At 44.0% G+C, this 27,579-nt stretch overlaps 1 protein-coding gene across 3 annotated transcripts in view; it reads left to right on the forward strand.

The window, feature by feature from the left end:
* LOC137634815 (deoxynucleoside kinase-like) overlaps window positions 1–27,579 on the forward strand; it is a 71,403-nt gene that overhangs the window by 23,201 nt on the left and 20,623 nt on the right. Inside the window, exons 1-2 of one of the 3 annotated variants that reach the window (XM_068367365.1) lie at window positions 6,909–7,189; window positions 14,049–14,277. In XM_068367365.1, coding sequence (XP_068223466.1) covers window positions 7,086–7,189; window positions 14,049–14,277 — 333 coding nt within the window. In that variant the 5' untranslated portion in view covers window positions 6,909–7,085. Of the gene's footprint in view, window positions 1–6,908; window positions 7,190–7,226; window positions 7,318–14,048; window positions 14,278–27,579 lie in introns of those variants that run through there. The other 2 variants (XM_068367367.1, XM_068367366.1) reach the window with 2 other exon arrangements.

The following is a 27,579-nucleotide window of genomic DNA, read 5'->3' on the forward strand; positions in this document are numbered from 1 at the left end:
TTCAAAATGGACACTCCGAAGTCAGTCTTGCTGTCCTTGAGGGAGAAAGACTACATGATGACCATAGACCTCAAGGACGCATACTTCCAAATCCCGGTCCATCCCTCAAGTCGGAAGTTTCTCTGGGTGAAATGGGGTACCCAGATCCTGCAATTCAAGACCCTCTGCTTCGGGTTGTCGACAGCTCCCCAGGTATTCACGAGTCTTCACAACAGTCTCGGTGTGGGCTCACGAGCGGGGCATTCGCCTCATCCGGTACCTGGACGACTGGTTGCTTCTTTCCTCCTCAGAGGACGTTTTGAAGGAGCAGGGTTTAAAACTTCTCCAGTTTTGCAAGGGTCTGGGTATCATGATCAACCCAGAAAAATCGAGCCTATCTCCCTCCACCAGAATGACCTATTTGAGGATGACACTGGATTCCCTACTAGTGAAAGCTTTTCCATCAGAGGAGCGGGTAAGCAATCTTATGAAGATCCTTCTGCCTTTTCTGTCGGGGCAACCCAGGAGGGCGAAGGACTGGCAAAGGCTAATAGGTCATCTGGTGTCGTTGGAGAAACTGGTTCCCCAGGGGAGACTCAGACTCAGGGCCGTCCAATGGAACCTGAAGAACTTCTGGAACCAACTGGACTCGCCCCAGAAATTGATTCCAGTCCTGCCAAACACAATACCCTCCCTGGAATAGTGGCATTGCCGGTTGAACTCGCTCAAGGGGATGCCCTTCGCGACCGAACCTCCCGAGTTGCTCCTATTCACAGACGCCTCCAACCAGGGATTGGGAGCCCATCTCCTCAACGAGACGGCGAGAGGAACCTGGATGGACGGGGAGAAAGGCCTGCACATCAATGTCCTAGAGTTGAAGGCAGTCCAGAAAGCTTGCCTGCACTTCATCGATCTACTAAGGGGAAACACTGTGGCGTTGATGTGCGACAACACCACAGTGGTAGCGTACATAAAGAAGCAAGGAGGCCTAAAATCAAGGGAGTTGTGCGATCTCGCCCTAGAGATCCTAGATTGGGCGGAAGCGAACCAGATAGTGTTATTGGCAACGTTCATCCCCGGGAAAAAGAACGTCCTAGCCGACGGTCTCAGCAGGATGGGTCAGATAGTAGGAACAGAATGGTCCCTCCTCCCAGAAGCAGCCAGGCTCATCATTCAACGGTGGAGTTCCCCGGTGATGGACCTCTTTGCAACCAAGCTGAACGCACAACTCCCCATGTATTGTTCTCCTGTCCCAGACCCAAAGGCAGCCTTGGAGGATGCCTTTCAGCACAAGTGGGACAACCTAGACGTGTACGCTTTTCCCCCCTTCACGTTGATCAGGCAAGTGCTCAACAGAGTAAGGGCTGCCCGGAACTTAAGGATGACTTTGGTAGCGCCCTGGTGGCCGGAGAGAGAGTGGTTCGCAGACCTAAAAGACCTGACGAACCATTCTCCGTGGCCCCTCCCCGACAGGCCAGATCTTCTACAACAGCCACACTTTCTCAGGTTCCACGACAACCCACAGTCTCTACGCCTTCACGCCTGGAGACTATCTAGCGCCTCCTGAGGAAGGAAGGATATTCGTCAGGAACGGCTAAGAGGATGTCGTGATACCTGAGAAGGTCGTCGGCAGCGGTCTACCAAGCGAAGTGGGCCTCTTTCACGAAGTGGTGCGCTTCGAAGCGCATAAAACCCCTCAAAGCCTCAGTCCCAGATATCGCAGACTTTCTAGTATATCTCAGAGACGAGATAGGGATGTCAATCCCAGCTATAAAAGGAGTACGAGCAGCCTTGGGTCAAGTCTTCCTTCTGTAGGGCATCGACCTGCCCTCCTCTAGACACATCTCTATGCTTTTCAGGAGTTTTGAACAGTCCTGCCCCCCTCAAACTGTTAGGGTGCCTCAGTGGGACTTAGCTAGGGTCCTGAAGATGTTAAGTAGCCCCCCGTTTGAACCAATGAAGGATATTGTAGACAGGGATCTCACTCTCAAGACAGTCTTTTCGTTGGCCTTGGCCTCTGCGAAAAGGGTAGGTGAGATCCATGGGCTGTCTTATGACGTCTCTCATTCGAAGGGGTGGAAAGAGATCTCTTTCAAGTTCGTCCCTTCGTTCGTGGCGAAAACCCAGAACCCAGCAGTCTGGGATCCTAAATTTGAGGAGTTCTCTCTGCCAGCTATTCCTAGGACTGGGAATCCTGAGGATTTGAGGTTATGCCCTGTCCGTGCCATTAGAAAATACCTTGAGAGGACTGCACATCTCCAGCCAGGCATCAAGAGCCTTTTCGTCTCCACAGGTGTTACAAAGAAGCAGGTATCGAAGAATACCATATCCTTTTGGTTGAGACAAGTTATTGCCAGGGCCTACAAGGAGGAGGGACTAGCCTTGCCAGGTACTCCCAAGCCCCATGACATCAGAGGTCTGAGCACTTCCTTAGCCTTTGAGAAGAACATGGCAGTAGGCCAGATCCTTCGAGCGGGCACCTGGTCGAACCAGTCAACCTTTACTGCCCATTACCTCAAGGATTACTCAAGAAGGTCCTTAGACAGGTTCTCCATTGGGACAGTCATCTCCGCGCTCCAAGTGATTTAACGGTAAAGCCCCAGGCACAGTCGTGGATAGCAAAACCAGGAGACACAGGTTCGTTCCTTTTCACCCTAATCCCCGTTTCCTATCCCTATCGTAGATAACCACACTTATGTAACCATTGAAGAACACGTCTCAGCAACTTTGTTACTGGACTCGACATCAGAAGATTTTTCAAAGGGTGAGTACTTAGACACTAACGTGAGCTCTTTGTGTAGTTTACCCTACCGTCCGTTTCCCAGTTTGTTTGTTTTTTAGAACCTAGTTCATATTTAGGCTTCTTGGCGTCCACTTTGCTGGGTCTGAAGGTCAGGAAGCCACTCCCACCTCCTAAAGTGTAAGTCTCCTAAGAAAGTAGTTCGAGGTAAGTATTTGTGTTGGAACAAATAAAAAATTTTAAGTAATTTTTATTTTTCCTAACATACTTACCGAGAGCTACTTTCGGGTAATGGCCCTCCCTACCTTCCCCGAGTACCTTTCTGCCCTTGCAGGGACTTTTTGCAACATCCGAGGAACTGACTAACGGGACCCAAGCGGACCTCGACCTAGCTCAAGGCTACCCTCGGGGCACGTTCTCTCACTCCCGGGTTAGCCCTCCATAGAAAACGGGTGTAGGGTATACTACACAAAACTCTGGTCGGTAGAGAGGAGATTACAGGTAACTCCTAAGAAAGTAGTTCTCGGTAAGTATGTTAGGAAAAATAAAAATTACTTAAAATTTTTGATATATATATATATATATATATATATATATATATATATATATATATATATATATATATATATATATATATATATATATATACAGTATATCAAATATATACATGTATATATATTCATATATATATATATTTATATATATATATATATATATATATATATATATATATATATATATATATATATATATATATATACAGTATATCAAGTATATACTTAAAATAGATGTGTGTATATTCATATATTCTATATTTGAATTAATTTCCCTTTGATACATCCGAACATATTTGTATGACTATATATATATATATATATATATATATATATATATATATATATATATATATATATATATATATATATATATATATATATATATATATATATATATTTATATGTATACACACACATACATATATATACATATATATATATATATATATATATATATATATATATATATATATATATATATATATATATATAGATATATATATATATATATATATATATATATATATATATATATATATATATATATATATATATATATAATGTGTATGTAGGGGTAATCAAATGTTTTGTTGAATAATTCATTATTTAATATGTTTAATATATTTAACTCATCTAATTTCATATCTTGAGAAAAAGATTTTCATATAATTTCAATAGTCGCATTAGAATTAATTTTATTCAAAGCTGTTTATATTTGATATTTCGTCTCTGTCCGCATATAAGCCTCGTTTTTCTACACAGAAAGTCAATCGACACGTTTATAGTTTAATGACAATTTCTACAAAGCGTTTCGTCTCATCTCCAGCCAGGGAAATCGTTGTAGATTGCTTGAACCTTCCAGCCAGACACGGGCTAAGGATTAAGATTTTGTAAGGACACCGATCCCTTCGTCGTCCAGAAAATCGACAAACTACTTATTTATTTAAATTCTCTCTTCGCCACACTGTGGTTTCCTATGTATATATATTCCGCTCTACCAGAGCTACATTTTGATATATGTATCGTTTCATAACATGTTTCTGTCAACCCATAATTCATATATTTGTAAGTGTAAGAAAACATATATTTTGGCGGGCACTTCAATCTGACTTGGCGCCAACGTCATCCTACCTTTCCGTCCGCACCTTGTAATATACTTCCGTGCACATTCAACCCTATTCAAGCTACAAGTTCTTTTATACACATATAACGCTCTACAATTCAAATTACATTCTCTTCCAGGCTGCCCACAGGCAAGAGCCCGGGTCTTACACAAGGTAAGGCAATCTATACAGACAGACAGTGCACATTCAAATAAAGTTACGGGCCAACCAAGGGAAAGGCCCGTGCCAACAACAAGTGTTGGTTTTAATACCCCAACAACAAACAACAACAAATAAAGTATCAGTTGATCTTGGTGACGCTTGTCTCACTGTCCTTACAATTTGGATAATTGGTTTCCACGCTCCTACGTGTCAAAAACAAAATTATTCTCACAATTGGAGGAAATACCTTTACTCCTCAAAGGTGTGACACACCAACACGCGAAATCAGTTAATCTGCAGGTATTAACCCAGGTCAGATTCTTCACTCATAGCTTCATTGTCCGCCGAAAGCATTTCCGACTTTTTTTTTTCTTTTAGAGAGAGAGAGAGAGAGAGAGAGAGAGAGAGAGAGAGAGAGAGAGAGAGAGAGAGAGAGAGAGAGAGAGAGAGAGAGGTGGAAATTATGGTACATTGTACGGGCATTATTGTACATGGTACGCAAACCCTTAATTATGGTACATGTACCATAATTATGGTACGCATGCCTCCCACTATAGTAGCACCAAAAGTTTTCTCCTCCAATTGCTTCGGATATTGACATCTGATCAATCGCACAATTTGTTTTATTTGCTTTATTAATCCTGGTGACTATTAATTTTCAGCATCTTCTTTAAACATGAAATATTTAATTCTGATATAACTTTTGTTGCAATTTTGATGCACATGGTTCCAAGTTCCTCATTGCTCTCTCAAACAACACTGATTGTGGGCACACTACTAGAAGAGGCGTAGTAGGTGCAAAGCGCTGCAATCTGAAGAAAATTCATTATCATTAGGTACTTCCTACACAGGCAGCACAGCTCACATACTTTTACTTCTAACTTTAAGAGCCTGTCTAATACACCTGGCAACATCTCTAGTTGGTGTTTCTAAACTCCCTACTTCGATGCCATTTCTTCTAAATTTTCTTAAATTATTATAGCAAGACATATGCTTTGTAGGATCGTCTGCTTCCCTATACAACACACAAAGCCCATCCTTATCATTCCTATTTCCATAATTTTCTTTTAATTCTTTCATATTCCACCTTGTTTCATAACTGTTATTTCCTCCCCAGTGTTACGTTCTTATATGTAGTCTCTTGTGCCATCACTATTCACAAACCTCAGTTTGGTCATATCTGCTTTCTTTTCTTCTATTTTTTCTTTTAATTTTATCTGCCACTTTACTTTTTATATCTTTTTGAGTTCTTGCTTTTCATACCGTTTACTTCTTCAATTTTAATGTTATATTTATTGTATGTTTCTATAATACTTTCCCCCCCCCTAACATTCCCCATATGGTTCCCTTATTTTGTCTCCCACTACCTTCTTAACTACTTCCTTTTATTTTACTTTAATGGCTGCTTATCTGGTCTTGTACAACAGGGAAACTACTTTCTAGAATCTAGAGGACTACGGTTGTTTTATGGTGTTCCAACGGGAGCATTTAACATTTCACAATGCTTATTGTTCGCTTGCTGTTTGATCATCACTTGTCTAAACGCTCGCAGAATAAAGTCTTCAGTTTCCTCTTAAAAGCCTTAATATCTTCAATTATTTGGATGTCGCGTGGGAGTCTATTGTATAGTTTGGGGGCTGCATATTTAAAGGCTCTAGTCTAGAGCCTACAGTAGACATGTATTTAGGTTCTGATAGTTTGAAACCATCTATAACTATTTATCGTTTCAGGACGATTTGTTGGTTGCACAATATGTAGCAATTCTCTTAGATATTTTGGGCGACCGGTTCTGATAACTTGGTGGGTTATTGTCCATATTTTAAATTAAATTCTCGCTTTAACTAGTCGTGTATCATCTTATGAAAACACCTTTTTCAACTGGTCATTCCATATTCCTGTATCTGATATTAACCCCCAATAAGGTGTGGCAGCAACCTGTTCAAACATTCCTTTCATAATTTTCTACTGTATACTCCAATTCTTTCATTTCTTTTTCTTTTATCACACCCCATGTCTCGTTATTAGATGAAGCCAAGGATGGGTGATTTGTCAAGGAGAAATGTAAAGAAGAAGAACGCTAGCTGAGGACCTTGGATCCATCAGGGTTGCCATTCGTACGATAATTATTGTACATGTACGATTATTTTGGGTCCGGTACGATACATACCTAAGGTATAAACAATGTAGGTGTGTGTGGGTTTAATTAAAAAATTATACTAAAATCTTTTGAAATAAGTCAATCATGTAACACCCTAATAATTATATTGAAACTGTGTACGATAATTTTGGTTGAAAAACGACAATTTTAAGGCTCATGTACGATAATTCAGTCGAAATAATCTGGTAACCCTGGGATCCATTGTTTTTGTTTTTATTGTGTAATGGAAGAAGGAAGTTGCGTGTTAGTATGTTCTTGCTTGCCTGATGCATAGTTACAACTTGTGATTAACATCAGTTGTTTGGTTCGCTTTTCACCATTGGAGCAAGAATTTCCATTGTGACTAATAGTATAACAAGTATTCTATTACGATAGTTTGTGATGAAATGAGGAAATTGGCATCTTTTGGTGTGTATTTTCACCCAAAGTTGGCGGGAACGATTGTTAGTTCGAAGCTTCTCGTCAACAGGTTCAGTCGTGAATTGCAAAGGTAATTATTTGGTGCCTTAAGAAAAAATTGTGGTTACTTGTTATATGTTCTGTATATTGGTTAGTGGTGTGGTGATTTTGCACCTTGTAAACTAACTAGTCCTGAGCTAACAGTTACTTGAGAACGAGGTAAAGTAACCTTCCTGGCGTGCTGTCACAGTCACAAAGCTTCCTTTGGTAATTCTATACAATAGCTCTGCCACTAATAATTTTTATATTTCTTTTTTTTCTGATGAATTACTTAGCGCTTTAGGAGTGTATGATAGCGGCCACCTCTATGTTTGATTACGGCTAACTTAGAGTACGGCAGTGGAAGGTAAGTAGGTTAGGTTAGTGGTTAAAGTTTAGGTTAGTTGATGTCAATTTTTGGAGCCTTATGTATATTAGCGGCCAGTTCCTCACACGTTCATTGAAAATGGACATCAACTAACCTAAACTTTCCCCCCCTAATCTAGTCTACAAGCTGTGTACTTACCTAACGCGGGATGTTCCGAAGAGCTAGCAGACAGAGCAGGGAGCCTTTGTATATCAGCGGCCAGTTCCTGCCATTTGGATTAAAACTTGGGGGTGTATGTATGATAGCGGCCACCTGTATGTAGCATTGTCTAACTTAGAATACTGCCATATTCTAAGTTAGACATAATGCTACATACAGGTGGCCGCTATCATACATACACCCCCAAGTTTTAATCCAAATGGCAGGAACTGGCCGCTGATATACAAAGGCTCCCTGCTCTGTCTGCTAGCTCTTCGGAGCATCCTACAGCTCCAGCAGACCTCCTGCAAGTAAACATGGCCAGGGTTGCCAAATAACTTGACATCCAAACCGCGGTGCAAAGCCTCAAAAGTAGCCCAATTATAGTAACTTAGCCATCATTAAATTGGTACTAAAACTATTGATATGATATTTTATAGGAATAAATTAGGAGGGCGGTGATCGAAATCAATTAACTAAGCTTTTGCAGAAGAGTAAAATAACGAAAAAGTTATATAATTTTGATTCCAAAATACATGAAATAATGCTGTGTATTTTTTGTAATATTAAATACTAGTTGAATGATATTTAACAAAATTGAAATGAGAAAATTAAAAAGAAATAAAGAGATTTGTTGTTCATTCAACATGATCATAAAAGGATTTAATCAACTATGTTTAACATAGTATATTTACATTGGTGATTGTACTATTTTAGAATTTATTCAATTAATGGAAATTTTTTTACAACAAAGGTTCAGTTAGCAAACGTGGTTATGGTGACTTCGTCAGATGAAGTTAATTCTATCACAAAAGATAAAATGAATTGGTTAATACAGATGTAATTTTTCATGTCTTCCTTTACAATGTTATCAGTATGCTTAATAGCCTTGACCCAATTTTCCTCGCATATCTGAAACAAAGTCGATTTTTATATGTTGGTCGCATCTGTCACACATTTCATTGCTTGGTCAGTAACAAATTTATCAGTTTCATTGTCCTTTTATCACTTAAAAAAAAACTGATAAACATTGTATGCAGGTTTGAAGTATGTACCATAATTATGGTACATGTACTTATCAGGGCTTGCTCACCATGAACAATAATGCGTGTACAATGTAGGCCTACCATAAATTTTCTCTCTCTCTCTCTCTCTCTCTCTCTCTCTCTCTCTCTCTCTCTCTCTCTCTCTCTCTCTCTCTCTCAAAAGAAAAAAAAGGTCGGAAATGCTTTCAGCAGACAATGAAGCTAGGATGAAGAATCTGTCCTGCAGATTAACCGATTTAGCGTGTCGGTGTGTCACACCTTTGAGGAGTAAAGTTATTTCCTCCAATAGTAGGAATAATCTTGTTTTTGACTTCCAGGTGTGGGGAAACCAATTATCCAAATCTTAATCCTTAGGCCGTGCCTGGCTGACCTGGAAGGTCCAAGCAATCTACAACAATGCTTTAAACTAACTGTAAACTATCGAAATTTGAAATAGAATAATCGGTCTACATTTCCATTTTGAAATTATTATAAAAGAAATTGTATTTGTAAAGACCATTTAAACAATTTATTGGCACCGCGGTTGATTCCTTCCAAAGTAGCCCAATTTCAGGCAAGTAGCGGTACCCTTTTATAACCCGCGGCAAGGTGTTCAAAAGTAGCCCAATTGGGCGGGTAAACCGCGGGTTTGGCAACACTGAACATGGCTTCTTCTCCCCTGAAGAGGAAGAGAGGAGTCTCAGACACGGTCACTTACCCTAGGGTAAACCTGACTCCTGTTAGGCTATTGAGGCCTGCTCTTCTTGCATCTTCCACCGTACACTCCTACCTCAGCTCTGCCGAGGGAGGGGCTTCCTCTCTTCCACCTTTAGAGGAAGTTTCCCCTTGCACGGAAAGTTCTCCACCACCGGTGGAAATCAGGTGGGACATAACAATCCGGCCTTCAATGCTTGAGTCCTATTTCCTTCCTTGAAAGGAACCTAAGGACTCAAGACTCTTTCGAAGTCCTCTTTAAGGACCTCTAAGCCTACAGATGCAGCCAGTCACTCGAGGGATGTGTGCGACTCACCCCGAGACGAACCCTGAGGGTTGTAAGAAGGAAAAATACAAAATATCTACGAATTTGTCCTATTTTCCCAAGTTTGTCCTGTGTAATCAAATATTTTTCCTTGCAACTCTTGGAAAAATTTTAGAACAGTGCAATAAATAGTTTGTGAAAAAGATTTTTTAATGTTTTGAATTAGGATTTCTGGCAGACATTCATAGTTTGGTTTTTTGAGTTGTTGAGGGTTGACTACAATAACTAAAAGGCTATGGCTTTGCACTAGGTTTTTTTGTCATTTATGTTCCAAACACATGTTTAACTTAACTTTTTTAAACTTGTTTCCACCAGTCAAAAAAATTAACTTTCTTAAACTTGTTTCCACCGGTCATAAAATTCAGCCGTCGTAATAAAAAAAAGTTACCTTAATCTAAACTGACTAATAGTAATGGAACAGTCAAAACTGGAGCGTTTGTTTGAGAAAATTTGATTTTTCCATCTCATTTTCTATGGAGTTTTTCATAGCAATGTTTTTCCTCTGCTGTAGCTCACTTCCCTTGTTATTAAACATTATCTCATTGATCTTATGTTCTGGCAAGTGGACATGTTTCGCAACACACGTTAGCCCTGTAGGCTAATATTGTGATGTTAATTATTAATTATACAAACTTAAAGGGTGAATACACTCCTAATCACTAGTAGTATATGGCATTAGAAATAGTGTATTTGCAAAGATCTATTCAATTATGCAATGTCTATGTACAGATATTTCAGTGTTCTATAATTAAACCTACATTTTCACATAAGGAAAACCTCATTTACTTACTTAGCGTTCCCTTGATAAGGTAAACCCAGCGAAGCATTGTTTTTTCTTTCCAAGAAATGCAATAAGGACTTATCACCACGTTTTTCTGTCTGTTCATGGAGTTCCCATGACATGAGTCATCATAGGCCTGAACAACACTTAGAGGGAGAATTTCAAATTCTCTCTCCATGTCAGCCTCTCCTTTGTCTCATCATACTCCCAGACAGGTTAGGAGGACATTGTCCTTTTCAATTTTATTGGTGAAAAAGTCCAAAGACCGATCAATAGAACAGTAGTAGCTTATATGAGATTCCTACCAATTCTCTTCATGGGAGAGATAGTGCACCTCCAAGAGTTCCCTTGACTCTCTACTTAAGACAAAGAAGAGGTTGACAATTCAACGCTGGTTACTCCTTTTTGCGCTCTCCTGTATTTGTTCGCTTGCACCTTTGAACTTTCATCTGATAGTCCACCTTCGTCTTAGTAGGCCAGAGGTTTTAAGAGTTATACATTCATCAGCATGCCATGAATATTTTCTGGGAGCTTATGTGTTGAATCCTCTCTGATACTTGTGACATAAGTTGATGTAGAAGATGAAATGTTTGCAGTGCTTGAGAAATAAGATCAGTAATAGGTTGTTTTATTTCTCATATCGTTTATTTCCTTATTTCCTTTCCTCTCTGGGCTATTTTTCCATGTTGGAGCCCTTTGGCTTATAGTATCTTGCTTTTCCAACTAGGGCTGTATCTTGGCTAATAATGATGATGATGATAATAATGCAAAAAGGCTTTTGTACGAGCTATTTTTTACACTAATAAAGTTATCTGCCTCAGGAAAGTAGTAGTCAGCTGATTATGATCGAACCTGTTGTAGCTGCACAATAAGTTTTACAATATACCCACCTTAGTTCCTCTTACAGGACCATTAGCTCCAGATCGAGGAGAAAGGTCACATATTAGAATGGGGTGTAAGTAAGAATGACAGGCCTTTTCTTTAACTTCACCTTCCCCTCTCTTTGGAGGTTGGAACTCAGCGTCCCTCACCCTGTCAGCTGGATCCGATCTGTTTGCAGTTAAGCCCCACTCAGTGTGTGGCTGTTCTATATCATGTTAGAGAAGTTGCCTTACATTGGATCCTTCTCTCTAGTTACCGTTCATTTTCCCTTATGCCTACACACACACAGAGTAGTCTGGCATATTCTTTGCATATTCTCTTTTGTACTCATACACCCGACAACACTAAGATTACCAAACAATTCTTCTTCGCCCAAGGGGTTACTGCACTGTAATCTTTCAGTGGCCACTTTCCTCATGGTAAGGGTAGAAGGGACTCCTTTAGCTATGGCAAGCTGCTCTTCTAGGAGGACACTCCAAAATCGAACCATTGTTTTCTAGTCTTGGGTAGTGCCATAACCTCTGTATCGTGGTCTTCCACTGCCTTGGATTAGGGTTCTCTTGCTTGAGAGTACACTAGGGCACACTATTTCTATCTTATTTCTCTTCCTCTTCTTTTGTTAAAGTGTTTATAGTTTATAAAGGAAATATTTATTTTAATGTTATTTTAATTTTCCCTTTTTCTTTTCCTCCCTGGGCTATTTTCCATGTTGGAACCCCTGGGCTTATAGCATTGTGTTTTTCCAATTAGGGTTATAGCTTAGCAATTAATAATAATAAAGTGTTGTTTTCACGCTCCTTGCGAGGGGGAGTGTGATGTAACTAGGCAGACCCATCAATATATGAGTGCCAAGGGTGTTTCAAACCCATTGCATAATGATGTTTAAAAATACAACACAGTAATTCTGCTCATAACCCTTTGTTGCAAGGGCTAAGGACTCTGGTATTGCTAGACGACTGGTACACAAGGTGTAAGGACCCTTCACTCTGTTTGCTACATAGCTCTCCTGGGGGAACTCAAACATAGAATAAGCACATAAGGATAGGCATCCCAGAGTAAGTTTCCAGCCTGTTGGAATGGAGACTTCCTACTGCCTAAGGATGAGTCTTGTGTAAAGGACGAAGGTTTGTATAAATACCGGAACAAATGACAAATTCGCAAATCGTTTGTATTTTTTCCAACTATACATACATACATATGCCAAGGCACTTCCCCCAATTTTTGGGGGGTAGCCGACATCAAACAAATGAAACAGAAAAGGGGACCTCTCCTCTCTACGTTCCTCCCAGCCTGACAAGGGACTCGACTGAGTTCGGCTGGTACTGCTAGGGGTGCCACAGCCCACCCTCCCCGGTTATCTACGACAGATGAAGCTTCATAACGCTGAATCCCCTGCTGCTGCTGCCTCCGCTGTCTTCCAAGGCACCGGAGGAAGCAGCAGAGCCTACCGGAACTGCGTCACAATCGCTCTCCATTCATTCCTATTTTTAGCACACACTCTTGCTTCTCTCACATCTATCCTCCTATCACCCAGAGCTTCCTTCACTCCATCCATCCACCCAAACCTTAGCTTTCCTCTTGTACTTCTCCCATCAGCTCCTGCATTCATCACCTTCTTTAGCAGACAGCCATTTTCCATTCTCTCAACATAGCCAAACCACCTCAACACATTCATATCCACTAGCTGCTAACTCATTTCTTACACCCGTTCTCACCCCCACTACTTTGTTCCTAACCCTATCTATTTGAGATACTCCTTAGACATTTCATCTCAAACACATTCAATTTCTGTCTCTCAGTCACTTTCATTCCCCACAACTCCGATCCATACGTACATCACATTTGGTACAATCACTTTCTCATACAGAACTCTCTTTACATTCATGCCCAACCCTCTATTTTTTACTACTCCCTTAACTGCCCCCAACACTTTGCATCCTTCATTCACTCTGACGTACATCTGCTTCCACTCCACCATTTGCTGCAACAACAGACCCCAAGTACTTAAACTGATCCACCTCCTCAAGTAACTCTCCATTCAACATGACATTCAACCTCGCACCACCCTCCCTTCCAAACTATAGTATACAAAAATGAGGTCTATTCAAAATTGTCTGCCATCACCAACCCCCTAGAAAGTCCCAGTTACAATCAAAGTGGTTTATTAGTGAGCCAGTGGGGCTCTTTGTTTTTCCTACTGCCGACTGGTAACTACGGGTCGGTTTTTTACACAGTTATTAGTTTTAACAGCTGTGAAAAGGACTCTGTTTGTATTGTTAGGAAAAATACAAATTTGAATTTGTCATATGTTTATACCGGTACTTAATAAATGATAGTTTATGATCCTTTTTTTTTTATTCTGGGTCACGCCACTTCTCATTCTCATTGTTGATTCTCATACCATTAATGTATCTACTTAACCATGTCCATTTGCTGTAAAAAAAAAGTCAAATGTTTAAGTAGACTAAAATTGTTACTTTTTGTGTATTATAGAAGTCAAAACCGAGGTAAATTCTTGAGTAATATTTGGAAAAAAAAACTTATAAGATTTAGAAATTAAAGTGGTGGATGCACTTCCATAAGATTTAGGCTATCTTCCTATAGATATTTCCATTCCATGATTGTGTGGAGAAGTTTACTGAAACTTTTGTCTTACAGGATGTGTTCGAAAGTTTTAACGGAGTCTCCAATAAAGATCCCTCCCTCAGAGGAGCCTATCATTGATCTACAAAAAGGATGTAATCTTCTGGATCCAGCTGTGAAGAATCTGTTAGGAGGATCTCCTTCCTCTTCCCCCATGAAAAAGGGTGCGGAAGGTCCTGCAGGCATGTCTTTATTGCCTGCATCATTACTTCTGCAAAGAAGTTTTGACCTTATGGCTTCCAAAGTAAGTTATATTCATTAAAATCTTTCTCTGCAAGTGTAAATATTTCTTATAGCTTACTGTATTGTAGTATTTGTACTATTTATTTTACCTTGTGCATTTATGTTTTCATTCTAAATTATTCTACAGTATGTAAATGAGGCATTCAAAGAATTCAAAATGTATTTTTTCCTATGTGTATTCAAACTTTCGTCCTTTAAGAGGCGTGTGTTTTCAGTTTGCCTGGAACTCTGCTTTTAAAATTTTAAATAGATATCAGTAGTTACTGGCGGGTGGCAGCCCACCGAGTAGCTATTTTATTTTCAGTCGCCAGAAAGTACTGTACATTTATATATATATATATATATATATATATATATATATATATATATATATATATATATATATATATATATATATATATACATACACACACAAACACATATACATACATACATACACATATACACGTGTGTGAGGAATACATTATTTAGATGATGAGGTCTTGCAAGTTTTTCTAACAATGTAGTTGGTGATTATTATTCTTCAAGTGATTATAGCCTAGCTTCTACAGTATAATTTTTCTTATTTTATATGCAACTGGAAGTAAAATTAGACCTACTACAATATTTTGAGGACGTGTATCATTTTTATTGTCAATAGTCTTAAGTATCTTAATATCCTACAAGGGGTCGAGTATAACTTTTTTTTTTTTTTTTTTGTAGGATTGGTTTCCAATGATAATTCTTGATTTTTAAATATTTAACTTAGCCGGTGAATATATAATAGCCGCTGCTCCAGCGGCTCGACAGAAAAACACACAAAAACTCGCGAGCTATCGCTATGAAGGTTGCGGGTGTGCCCACCAGCGCCAACTATCGGCCAGATACCGCATATGCATGTAAACAAGCCTCAATTCTTCTCTGTCGGCCTTAACGACAAGACGTATCAATACTCGCTGTATAACCTGGAGTTTTCTCAACATATTTGGTGAAGTACTTCATTTTGGTTTGAGCTTTCGCAGTGCAGGTGTTTTTCCTCAACTTAAACTCTTGAACTCTTTGTTGGACAGATTTAATTGTTGATGACTTGGATTGTTTTTTGGACTTTCTTTGACTAATTCAAAATGGCTGACGCTTCTCAAGCCCCTAGATTTCGTAAGTGTAATGCTAGGGATTGCAATAGGCGTCTTCCAAAGGCCTCTCTCGACCCACATACTGTGTGTTCTAATTGTCGGGGTAAAACCTGTCAATTAGGAGATCGGTGTGAGGAATGCGTGGGCCTTTCGGAATTCGATTGGCTCGAATATGACAAATATTCTCGTAAGCTAGAGAGAGATAGGGTGAGGAGGAGTTCCTCTAGATCAGTAGATTTTTCCTCTCCCCATGCCCCTGAACCTAATCCTTCCCCTGTAGTGGTTGTGCCTGAACCCCCTACTGGCACTCAGGAACCATCAATGCGAGACATGTTACGTGCCATTCATGCCTTGGGTGAAAGAGTTGAGTCGTTAGCTACAGATCGTAATCAACTCATGGCTGACGTTAAAGAGCTAAAGTGTCAGAGTGCCACAGCGGAAAATCGTGGGAAAGTGATTAGTGCGCAAAGTGTTTTCAGTGTTGCGACCGAGGGTTCGTCTGTTCGTGCCTGTCGTTCGCCTAGTCCGAGACCTCTTGCAAGCTCCCAAGCCCAGGGGAGAAGTAATGTCGTACGACTTATGGGTTCGAGAGGCCTTGATCAGCGAACAGACGTTCCCTCTATGGTAACAGGCGTGTCTCATCAAGATCGCCCCTACCATAAGACGAGAGAGACCATTTTCTCCTCGTCATCCGAAGGCTTTTCGCATAAGAAACCGTGGAGCAAGGTTTCTAGGCCCCTTAAGCAAAAGTCGGTCCCTTCAGGACAGGTCCAGCGTCCTGGTTGTAGCCATTGGGACAGCTCTGACCCTTTGCAGTCATCGGAAGACTGCTCGCCGCCTAAGCAGCAACGTTACACAGGCTCAGAGAGTCTTGGTGTAGGCAAGGTTGTGCAGTCTCAGACGTTAACCCCGTCTTTTACCGCACCCATTCCCGTTGATCCTAAATGGGTTGTACTGCAGGACATGCAGATCAAGCTCGCCTCCCTTATGGAAGACTTTTCTGCCGAAAAGGTTCACGATGATCCTCGCCGCTTAGCTAATCGAGATCCTGGCCTTCAGCCGCCAAAACGAGCCTTTGCTCGTCCTGTTGGCGTTGCTAAGTCACGTCAATCACGCTTTGTAGAGCCTCACTCGATGCAGTCACGTGTTGACTTTCAGCCACATATGGACGTTCAGCCACTTCCTAATGCTCTTGTTGACGTTCAGGACGTTCGCCAACCAGCGGAGTTGACTCGTTTTGACGCTGAGCGTCAACCACCGCAGTCTAGAGTTGTTTTGACTGCTCAGTCTAGGCAGTCAAAACAGTCTCGAGTTGACGTCGAGCGTCCTCCCGCTCCTGTTGTTGTTGATAGTCAGGCTGTTAAGCAGTTACATGACGTAGCGTCCTGGACCGCTACTAATGCACCAGTGCGTGTGGACTCTGCGTGTCAAGCATTGCCAACCCCTTTGCTTGTTACTCAGCAGTTGTCGGATGAAGATTCTTCAGATGAGGACGTTGCTGACCCTCATCATGATGATCATCCTTCGGATGTAGACGAACCTAGAACGGTTCCTCCTTCAATGGACTTTAAGAAAGTCATGTTAATTTTCAAGGAGCTTTTTCCCGATCACTATGTCACTGTTGCTCCTCGTTCGCCACCGTCTGAGTTTGCTCTAGGCTTACCTGCTAACATGCCAGCCTTTACTAAGCTAGTGCTCTCTCGCTCTTCCAAGAGAGCTTTACGACTTTTAGGCGACTGGTTGGATACCAGGAGGAGTTTGGGGAAGACGGCCTTTGCCTTCCCTCCGTCAAAGCTCTCGTCTAGATCGAGCGTCTGGTATGCCACGGGAGAAGTTCTCGGCTTGGGAGTCCCTGCCTCTGCCCAGGGTGACTTCTCAAGCCTCGTAGACTCTCCCCGCCGCCTAGCCATGAGACGCTCGAAGATTAGTTGGTCGTCCTCGGACCTTGACCATCTGCTGAAAGGCGTATACAGGGCCTTTGAAGTTTTCAACTTCCTTGACTGGTCATTGGGAGCTTTAAGTAGGAAAATCTCATCGGCTGATAGAGATGTTTCCTTACTGATTATGTCATGTATGGATAAAGCCATCCGCGATGGTTCCAATGAGCTCGCCTCCTCTTTTACGTCAGGAGTCTTAAAGAAGCGAGAGTCCCTTTGCTCTTTTCTTTCGGCAGGAGTTACTCCCTGTCAGAGATCAGAACTGCTCTTTGCTCCCTTATCAAAGTTTTTGTTTCCGCAACAATTGGTTAAGGACATAGCTTCTTCGCTTGTGCAGAAGGACACCCATGACTTGATGGCATCCTCTGCTCGCAAGGGGACTCCTACATCCTTTGCTGTAAGACCCAGGATCGACACTCCGGTATCCAGATTTATCCCGCCCTTTCGTGGCAGAGCTCCCAGCAGGGGAAGTACTCGTGCTGAGGGAAAGAGAGGAAAGAAGAGAGGAGCCAAGTCCTCACGTGGCAGAGTCTGACTGCCCACAGCCTCAGACAGCAGTAGGAGCCAGATTGAAGAGCTTCTGGCAGGCCTGGGAGAAGAGGGGCGCAGACCAACAGTCTGTTCGGTTGCTCAGAGAGGGGTACAAAATTCCGTTTGTACGCAAACCTCCTCTAGCGACAACCCCCATCGACCTCTCTCCCAGGTACCGAGAGGAGTCAAAGAGACAAGCCCTAAACCTAGAAGTGTCTGTTGCTAGAGAAGGGAGCGGTGGTGAAAGTCTCGGACCTTCAATCACCGGGGTTTTACAACCGTCTCTTCCTAGTCCCAAAGAAGACAGGAGGTTGGAGACCGGTGCTAGACGTCAGTGCGCTCAACGTCTTTGTTACGAAAACAAAGTTCACTATGGAGACCACGAAGTCAGTCTTAGCAGCGGTCAGAAAGGGAGACTGGATGGTCTCTCTCGACCTACGAGATGCGTACTTCCACATTCCTATACACCCAGATTCCCAACTGTTTCTGAGGTTTGTTTTCAGGAATGTGGTATACCAGTTTCGGGCCCTGTGCTTTGGCCTAAGTCCTGCTCCTCTCGTGTTTACGAGGCTTATGAGGAATGTGGCAAAATTCCTCCATTTATCGGGAATCCGAGCCTCCCTGTACTTGGACGACTGGCTTCTCAGAGCTTCGTCCAGTCATCGCTGTCTGCAGGATCTTCATTGGACATTGGATCTGACCAAGGAATTGGGACTTTTGGTCAACCTAGAAAAGTCCCAGCTGATTCCATCCCAAACTATTCTATATTTAGGGATGGAGATTCGCAGTCCAGTTTTTCGGGCTTTTCCGTCTGCCACCCGAATAGATCAAGCCCTGCTCAAAGTCCAACTAATGTTGAAGAAAAAACGGTGCTCAGTCAGGAATTGGATGAGTCTAGTAGGAACTCTATCATCCCTGGAGCAGTTTGTCTCGCTAGGAAGACTACACCTTCGACCTCTCCAGTTCCATCTAGCCTTTCACTGGAACAAGGGCAAGACGTTAGAGACGGTCTCAATCCCGGTCTCCGAATCAGTAAAGGCATGCCTGAAATGGTGGAACAACAATATCAGTCTGAGAGAGGGACTTTCCCTAGCAGTTCAGAACCCAAACCACGTACTACTATTCTCAGACGCGTCGGATTTGGGTTGGGGTGCGACCCTGGACGGTCGGGAATGCTCAGGTCTGTGGACCTCAAGTCAGAGGAGCATGCACATCAACGGCAAGGAGCTTTTGGCAGTCCACTTGGCCTTGATGAAATTCGAAAGTCTCCTTCGAAACAAAGTGGTAGAGATCAACTCCGACAATACCACAGCCTTGGCGTACATCTCCAAGCAAGGAGGCACACACTCCCTCTCGCTGTACGAGATCGCAAGGGACCTGCTCATTTGGTCAAGAGATCGAGGCATCTCCCTGTTAACGAGGTTTATCCAGGGCGACTTGAACGTCTTAGCAGACTGTCTCAGTCTGAGGGGTCAGGTAATTCCTACGGAATGGACCCTCCACAAGGACGTGTGCAAGAGTCTTTGGGCGACTTGGGGTCAACCCACCATAGACCTCTTTGCCACCTCGATGACCAAGAGACTTCCAATCTATTGCTCTCCAGTCCCAGACCCAGCAGCAATTCACATAGACGCATTTCTCCTAGATTGGTCTCATCTGGACTTATATGCATTCCCACCATTCAAGATTGTCAACAAGGTACTGCAGAAGTTCGCCTCTCACGAAGGGACAAGGTTGACGTTGGTTGCTCCCCTCTGGCCCGCGAGAGAGTGGTTCACCGAGGTACTTCGATGGCTGGTAGACTTTCCAAGAAGTCTTCCTCTAAGGGTAGATCTGTTACGTCAGCCCCACGTAAAGAATGTCCATCAAAACCTCCCCGCTCTTCGTCTGACTGCCTTCAGACTATCGAAAGACTCTCAAGAGCTCGAGGCTTTTCGAAGGAGGCAGCCAGTGCGATTGCAAGAGCGAGGAGAGCTTCTACCATTAGAGTATACCAGTCGAAGTGGGAAGTCTTTTGAGACTGGTGCAAGTCAGCATCTGTATCCTCGTCCAGTACCTCTGTAGCCCAAATCGCTGATTTTCTTTTACATCTGAGAAAGGTTCGCTCCCTTTCAGCTCCCACGATTAAGGGCTACAGGAGCATGTTGGCTTTGGTCTTTCGGCATAGAGGCTTAGATCTTTCCAACAATAAAGATCTCCTTAAATCTTTCGAGACCTCTAAGGAACGTCGTTTGGCAACTCCTGGATGGAACTTAGACGTGGTCCTAAGGTTCCTCATGTCAGACAGGTTTGAGCCATTACATTCAGCCTCCCTGAAGGATCTCACTCTCAAGACACTTTTCCTAGTGTGCTTGGCTTCGGCTAAAAGAGTCAGTGAACTTCATGCCTTCAGTAAGAACATCGGCTTTTCTACAGAAAAAGCCACTTGTTCACTTCAACTTGGTTTTCTGGCCAAAAATGAACTGCCTTCTCGTCCTTGGCCTAAATCTTTTGATATTCCTTGCTTATCAAAGATCGTAGGCAACGAACTGGAAAGAGTATTATGTCCTGTTAGAGCTCTTAAGTTCTATTTAGCTCGTACTAAGTCATTACGAGGTAAATCTGAGGCATTATGGTGCTCAGTTAAGAAACCATCATTGCCTATGTCAAAGAATGCTTTGTCATATTTTATCAGATTTTTAATACGAGAAGCTCATTCTCACTTGAATGAGAAAGACCGATGTTTGCTTAAGGTTAAGACGCACGAAGTTAGAGCTATAGCAACCTCCGTGGCCTTCAAGCAAAATAGATCTCTGCAAAGTATTATGGACGCGACTTTTTGGAGAAGCAAGTCAGTGTTCGCGTCATTTTACTTAAAAGATGTCCAGACTCTTTACGAGGACTGCTACACACTGGGTCCATTCGTTGCAGCGAGTGCAGTAGTGGGTGAGGGTTCTACCACTACACTTCCCTAATTCCAATATCCTTTTTAATCTGTCTCTTGAAATGTTTTTAATATTGTTTTTTGGGTTGTACGGAAGGCTAAGAAGCCTTTCGCATCCTGGTTGATTTGGCGGGTGGTCAAAGTTATTTCTTGAGAGCGCCCAGATTAGGGGTTTGATGAGGTCCTGTTTGTATGGGTTGCAGCCCTTGATACTTCAGCTCCTGGGAGTCTTTCAGCATCCTAAGAAGATCGCTGGGCTTCGTGAGGAAGACAGACTTACAAGGCAGAGTAATCGTCTAAGTCAACTTCCTTACCAGGTACCTATATATTTGGGTTTTGTTATATTATAACTGTCAAAAACTCTAAGCATATACGCTGTAAACTTAATTAACTCTGGTCTCTACCCACCACCTTGGGTGTGAATCAGCTATTATATATTCACCGGCTAAGTTAAATATTTAAAAATGATATTTTAATTATAAAATAAATTTTTGAATATACTTACCCGGTGAATATATAAATTAAAGGCCCTCCCTTCCTCCCCAATAGAGACGCAGTGGGACGAGAAGAATTGAGTCTTGTTTACATGCATATGCGGTATCTGGCCGATAGTTGGCGCTGGTGGGCACACCCGCAACCTTCATAGCGATCGCTCGCGAGTTTTTGTGTGTTTTTCTGTCGAGCCGCTGGAGCAGCAGCTATTATATATTCACCGGGTAAGTATATTCAAAAATTTATTTTATAATTAAAATATCATTTTGCAGGGTCTCTTTGAAAAAGGTCAGTTTGAAAATAAACAGGTTAATGGGAAACAACTTGGGTGGAATGCAATTCCAACCATTTTTTTTTCTCAGTGTAGTTTCGGTAAATGTCGAAAATATCCTGTTCAAAGAGGATTATGTTAGGTTGGATCATACATATTGCAAAATTCAACAAAGCAATAGAATCTTGAGTACTAGGAAGTTTTGCAATTGCTAAACACTGGCAAAATTGTGTACAGTAGTAGTACTGGTACTTTGGTATTCTCTAAAAATATAAAGTTGTGGGTTTATATATCATTATCTACTAATCTTTATATCATTACTGATATATTTACATTCAATCACTTTTAATATCTTTAGTGCAAATCCATATTACTTCAAGACGATATCATTATATGATACTTACAGTCTAGTATAATAATAGTTAAAATATTCTTTTGTGAATAATGATAACTAATGAACAAAGTGAATGATAAAGATATGATGTAGCATTAAAGATATTTGAGTTGCAATGCCGGTATTGAAGGTAAGATAATGGTAGTGAATAGTATTGGTATAAATGATTGATAATGTGATAAAATTGTGAAGATGATAAATACATACGGAAGATATGATAGGCTACATTAGAGATGTAGTGAAAGTAAGAAATAGTTGTTGAACTTGTGGATACTATTGAAATATTTGCTGATATAACGTGATATAGTAGCGAAGATAAGGTATATTAATGGACATGTAGATTATGATATAGTATGAAAAATAATGGCAAGCAAATGAGGGGATATGAAGTTTCCATTTAGGTGCTGAGAGAGAGAGATTGATTGATTTTATATCCTCTTTCATGTCTATTGACACATTCGTAAATATGATTGTGTACTGTCATGTTGCTAATTATATATGAAACAGGAAAAAAAGGTATAAACATAACAATCTGTCCTGCTGGCTACTAGCCACTGAGAGACTAGTTGGCTGGTAGCCTGGGAACAAAATGGCACCCATCATTGCAATATCTGGTAACGCCTACTACCTACTTTTGTATTCACCTTCCTCTGGCAGTTATGCAATAATCTCTTGGGTAACTAAACATTTTTGGAAATGCTACATTCATTAGTAGTTTTCAACCAGGAGTAGTGGGTAACTTATGCATACAAACAATCAAAAGTCATGCTATAAAGTCCAGGCTGTAGGGAAGGACCCAGTCAATCGGGGATATATTACCTCTAATATCACCTACAATGTACATCAGTTCACCTATTCTTGGAGAGTCATTGTGGGCTCTAATACCTAAAGTCATCAGTTTTAGTTGTACCAGGGCAGAGAAAGGCTTGTTATCAGGACTTGAATGATTACTTTTCCTGAGTGGAAGAAAGAAGGGGAATCATCCTGTCACGGCTGCTCAGGCCAAGTTTAATGGAGCTTGTTCCAACACAGAGTACTTACCTAGAACTAATTTCTTAGGAGTATATATATCTGGGATCTCCTCCCTAACAGACCAAGAACTTTGCGCAGTTCCCCCTATCACCGTTTTCCCTTGTCGGATCCCTCTGTGGCGGATGGATACGTGCCCTGAGGCGTGCCAGGGTCAGCGCGCGAGAGTGCGCTACTAGTCCTGTGTCGCCAGTAAGCATCTGGTCGCGGCGTAGATAACATCTCGCCGCTCTCTCTCACATCCTGTCCGACCCACCATTGTGTTATACGTGTTCCCTTTGTGCTTTCCCGTCCATATCCTTTCCTTGTGTTGCTTGTGAATTCCCGTATGGAATCCCAACGTCGTTGTCTCGGGCCCAAGGCCGGTAATTCATGCGGGGCATGGCTCTCTTAGTCGAGCATCGATCCACACACGTGCTCCACGTGTAGAGGCAGAGTGTGCTCGCCTGCCTCCACGTGTCCGGAGTGTGCGTCCTGACCGGAACTGCAGTGGACTTTGATCGGTACAAAGAAGAAGGCGTTGAACCGGTCACCTAGGGAGCCTGGTATCGGTTCGCCTCTAACGTCTCCGTCAGCGCCTTCGCAGAGAGGTTCTCCTTCCCCTTCCCCTACCCAGAGTAGGGGACGAGGTAAGTCTGTTGCGGGGAAACAGCCCATTGCTGTTCCCCATGAGTCTGATTTCAGTGAATCTAGTTGCATTGTGCCTACGCAGACGAGTGGGGAGTCTCCTGTTGTGACAGAAGTGCTTTCCGTAGACGAAGTTCTGGTGCCCGTAGGACCCGTCTCGAGTAAGGACCCGGTGTGGGGGAGGTCAGGAGCACCAGCTCCTTCCCCCCCCCTCCCCCCATCGTGGCAGTGCTTTTCAGGTACAGCGGTTTCAGGGGGCGATGAAGATAGAGAAAGGATAGCAATGTGCTCTTCGGACTCCGACTCCATTGTGTGGACGGCGCCAAGGACGCCCTTCAGGTCACCCATGCGGCAGGAAGAAGAATTTTCTGGCTGGTTTGCCTCACGTGGGTCACTATGCACGCCCCCTGTGCCTTCTGTTGCGCTACCGCCTGACTTCATGGAACCCATCACCCCGGTAGCACAATTGCAAGCCCCCAGGTTGGTGGCAGAAGACTCAGAGGACTCGGATAGCTCCACTTCTTCGTCTTCCTCGGACGTTACCTCGTCCTCCAGCTCTTCATCGTCGGAAGACTCCTGTGACCTGGAGTTGAGGAAAAAGAGAAAGAAGGCGAAGAGGAAGAAGTCGAGCTCGAACTCAGGCCCGTTGAGGAAGAAGGCCAAAGTTACGAGGAAGAAGAACGAGAAGTGTTCCAGAAAGAAGAGGGCTAAAGTGGCTTTTCCCCCTGGTGGGTCAAACAGGGCTCTTGCCGCTCCAGTGCCTGCCTCGGCGGCTGCTGGAGCCATTTCCGCGCTTTGACCAGTGTCTCATCGGCTCCGTCCATGCTTTGGATGCAGCCATTGGCACACTTTAACTTTCCCTTGCCCGGCAAGTCACCGGCTCCATCCGTTCAGCGGAAGCAGCAGCATTGTTCCCACACCCAAAGTCTCACCGGCTCCATCCAGGCATCGGATGCAGCCGCTGGCACAGCAAGGCAGTCACTCTCCATGGATTCCCCCGGGAGGGGGTAGACCCATGACGGCTACCTCCGCCTCGGCGGCTCCATCCGTGATGGAGGCAGCCGCTCCATCGAGCCGGCCGGAGGCCAGGGATACGGCCGCCCCCCACAGATCCATCTGTGATCGAGGATACAGCCGACACGGAGGATCAAGAGGTAGAGGGCTTATTAGATACTGGCGAATGTTCTCCCGATGAAGTATCATCCTACAGGAAGGTATTGGCGCTAATTCGGCACCACCACAGGCTAGACGAGCCCAAACCGTCCTCAGAGCAGGCCTGACTTTCGGGTTGGAGGATGGTGGATAACCCAGTGCAGCAGAAACCCTCCTTGACCCTACCTCTGGCTCCGGATGTGTCCCTGGGCATGGACCACGTCGTCGACCGGTTTGTCTCGGGGCACAAGAACTCCCTCAGAGCCCAAGGAACCTTCAAGCCCCTGCATGGACTGAGGACCCAGAAGAAATTTTATGTGCCAGACGGGCGGCCTGGGGGGCCTCGGACTATGGAAGAAGCCGTCGCGACTCTGAGCCAGGGCAGTACGGATGACAGGAGCATTACTGCCCCAGTGGTCTTCTCTCAGGCGGAGGCCGCTATGATGGAGGACCCGTCGCAGGACATCATAAATGTGGCCTCCTGGCTGGACTGGTGGGCATGCACCCTAGCAGGTTTTCAGCTCTCCCATGATCTCTTGGTGCCGGAGAATCAAGTTCTATTACATGAACTCATACGTTCGGGGGGCAAAGCCATGAAGGTCCTTACATTCCAATCTTTGACCCAGACAGCAAACTGGATATTAAGGAGGAGAGATACAGTGCTTAACAGGCTCCCCCGTAGACTCCCCGAACGTGAGGCCAAATTCCTGAGGAATGCTCCGGTGTGGGGTGAGACTCTGTTCCCCTTACAGACGGTAGCAGAAACTATGGAAAAAGTGGGGAAGCTGAAAGACTCGGCTGAGCCTAGACAGCCAACGGCAAGACGTTCTCCCCATAGAAGACCGTCTGTGGATGGGGCCTACCCGCCTATGCCACCAGCTAGACAGGAGGCCCCCCTTCCCTTCCTGGCATCAGTCCCCGCAGCCCTCCTGCAGAGGTAGTGCCCTAACCCAGGCCTCCTTTAGACAGAAATATGCGGGCTCGAGATAAGGCCGCTCAAACCGTCTCCCCAGAAGGAGATAGGAAGGGAGGCCCCCTACACATTCCCACTCCACAGGTGAGGGGATGCCTCAAACACTATTAGCAAGCATGGCAGGACAACGGTGCGGACCCATAGTCCGTGGCAGTCCTCAGAGAGGGATACAGGATTCCCTTCCTGACAGAGCCTCCCCCTCTGATTCCTGAACATCGGTCGGAGTGGCTGGCCCCCAAGGATCACAGGAAGAGAGCAGCCTTGCAGGAGGTGGTGTCAGCCATGTTGGATAAAGGAGCACTACAACCCGTCCAGGAATCGTCACTGGGGTTCTACAGCAGGCTCTTCCGGGTGGAGAAAGCTACGGGAGGTTGGAGACCAGTCATCGACCTCTCGGCCCTGAACAAGTTCATCAAGAAGACGTCCTTCAAGATGGACACGCCGAAGTCGGTACTGGCAGCCTTGAGAGAAGGGGATTTCATGATGTCCCTGGACCTCATGGATGGCTACTTTCAGATCCTTGTACACCCCTCCAGCAGGAAGTTCCTCAGGGTGAAGTGGGGATCCCAGTCTCTACAGTTCAGGACCCTCTGCTTCGGCCTGTCAACGGCTCCTCAGGTGTTCGTCGTAGTATTAGCCTGGGCACACAAGCAGGGCATCAGGCTGGTAGATATCTCGATGACTGGTTGCTGCTTTCAGCCTTAAAGGAGCAAGGGGCAATGCTGTTACAGTTCTGCAGAGAACTGGGGGTTACCATCAATTTAGAGAAGTCCCAGTTGGTCCCCACCACCAGGATGACGTACCTAGGGATGGTCCCGGACTCCCAGGTAGCAAGGGCATTCCCCTCTCAAGAGAGGCTGGACAATCTGGATCAGGTTATGCGACCATTCCTAACAAAGGCACCAATGAGAGTCAAGGATTGGCAGAGACTCTTGGGCCACCTGGTCTCGCTGGAGAAGCTAGTTCCTCAGGAGAGGCTCAAGCTGAGGCCGGTCCAGTGGAATCTGAAGGACCTCTGGTCACTGGGAGACCTGCCTCAGGCCTTAGTCAGGATGACTCCAGCCACCAGAAACATGCTCTTCTGGTGGTCTGACAGGGCGAACACCCTACGGGGGATGCCGTTCGCGTCCGTCCGCTCCTCCGGAGATGTTGCTCCTCACGGACGGTCAAAGGAGGGGTGGGGAGCCCATCTGCTCGAAGAGACAGCAGAGGGAAAGTGGTCTCCGGTGGAGAAGCTTCTCCACATAAAGCTGCTCGAGCTCCGGCCGGTTCAAAAGGCCCTCACAATATTCGCCCATCGCCTACAGGGAAACACAATAGCCCTCATGTGCGACAACGCCACCGTGGTGGCCTACATAAAGAATAAGAAATAAGGAGGAGTGAGGTCAAGGGAGCAGTGCGATCTCACGTCTTTGATCTTGGAATGGGCCGAGAGGAGACACATCATTTTCACAGCCAGGTTCATTCCGGGGAAGAGAAATGTTCTGGTCGACGACCTCAGCAGAGCAGGGCAAGTAGTGGGGTCGGAGTGGTCCCTACACCCACAAGTGGCCCAGAAGGTCCTCTAGTTGTGGGGCTCACCGGTGATAGACCTCTTCACCACGAGGCTCAACAGGCAGCTCCCCGTGTTCTGTTCTCCTGTGCCAGACCCGGCAGCAGCGTTCAAGGATGCCTTCCAGCACTCTTGTGATGGACTCGACGCGTATGCCTTTCCCCCCTTCGGGATTCTCAGGCAGGTGCTCAACAGACTCAGACAATCAAGGGCTACAAGGATGACTTTGGTAGCGCCCTGGTGGCCGGAGAGGGAGTGGTTCGCGGATCTACAGGACCTGGCCACTCTTCCTCTGTGGCCCCTGCCAATA

The sequence above is a fragment of the Palaemon carinicauda genome, chromosome 45 (assembly GCF_036898095.1).
Source record: "Palaemon carinicauda isolate YSFRI2023 chromosome 45, ASM3689809v2, whole genome shotgun sequence".
Lineage (NCBI taxonomy): Eukaryota > Metazoa > Arthropoda > Malacostraca > Decapoda > Palaemonidae > Palaemon > Palaemon carinicauda.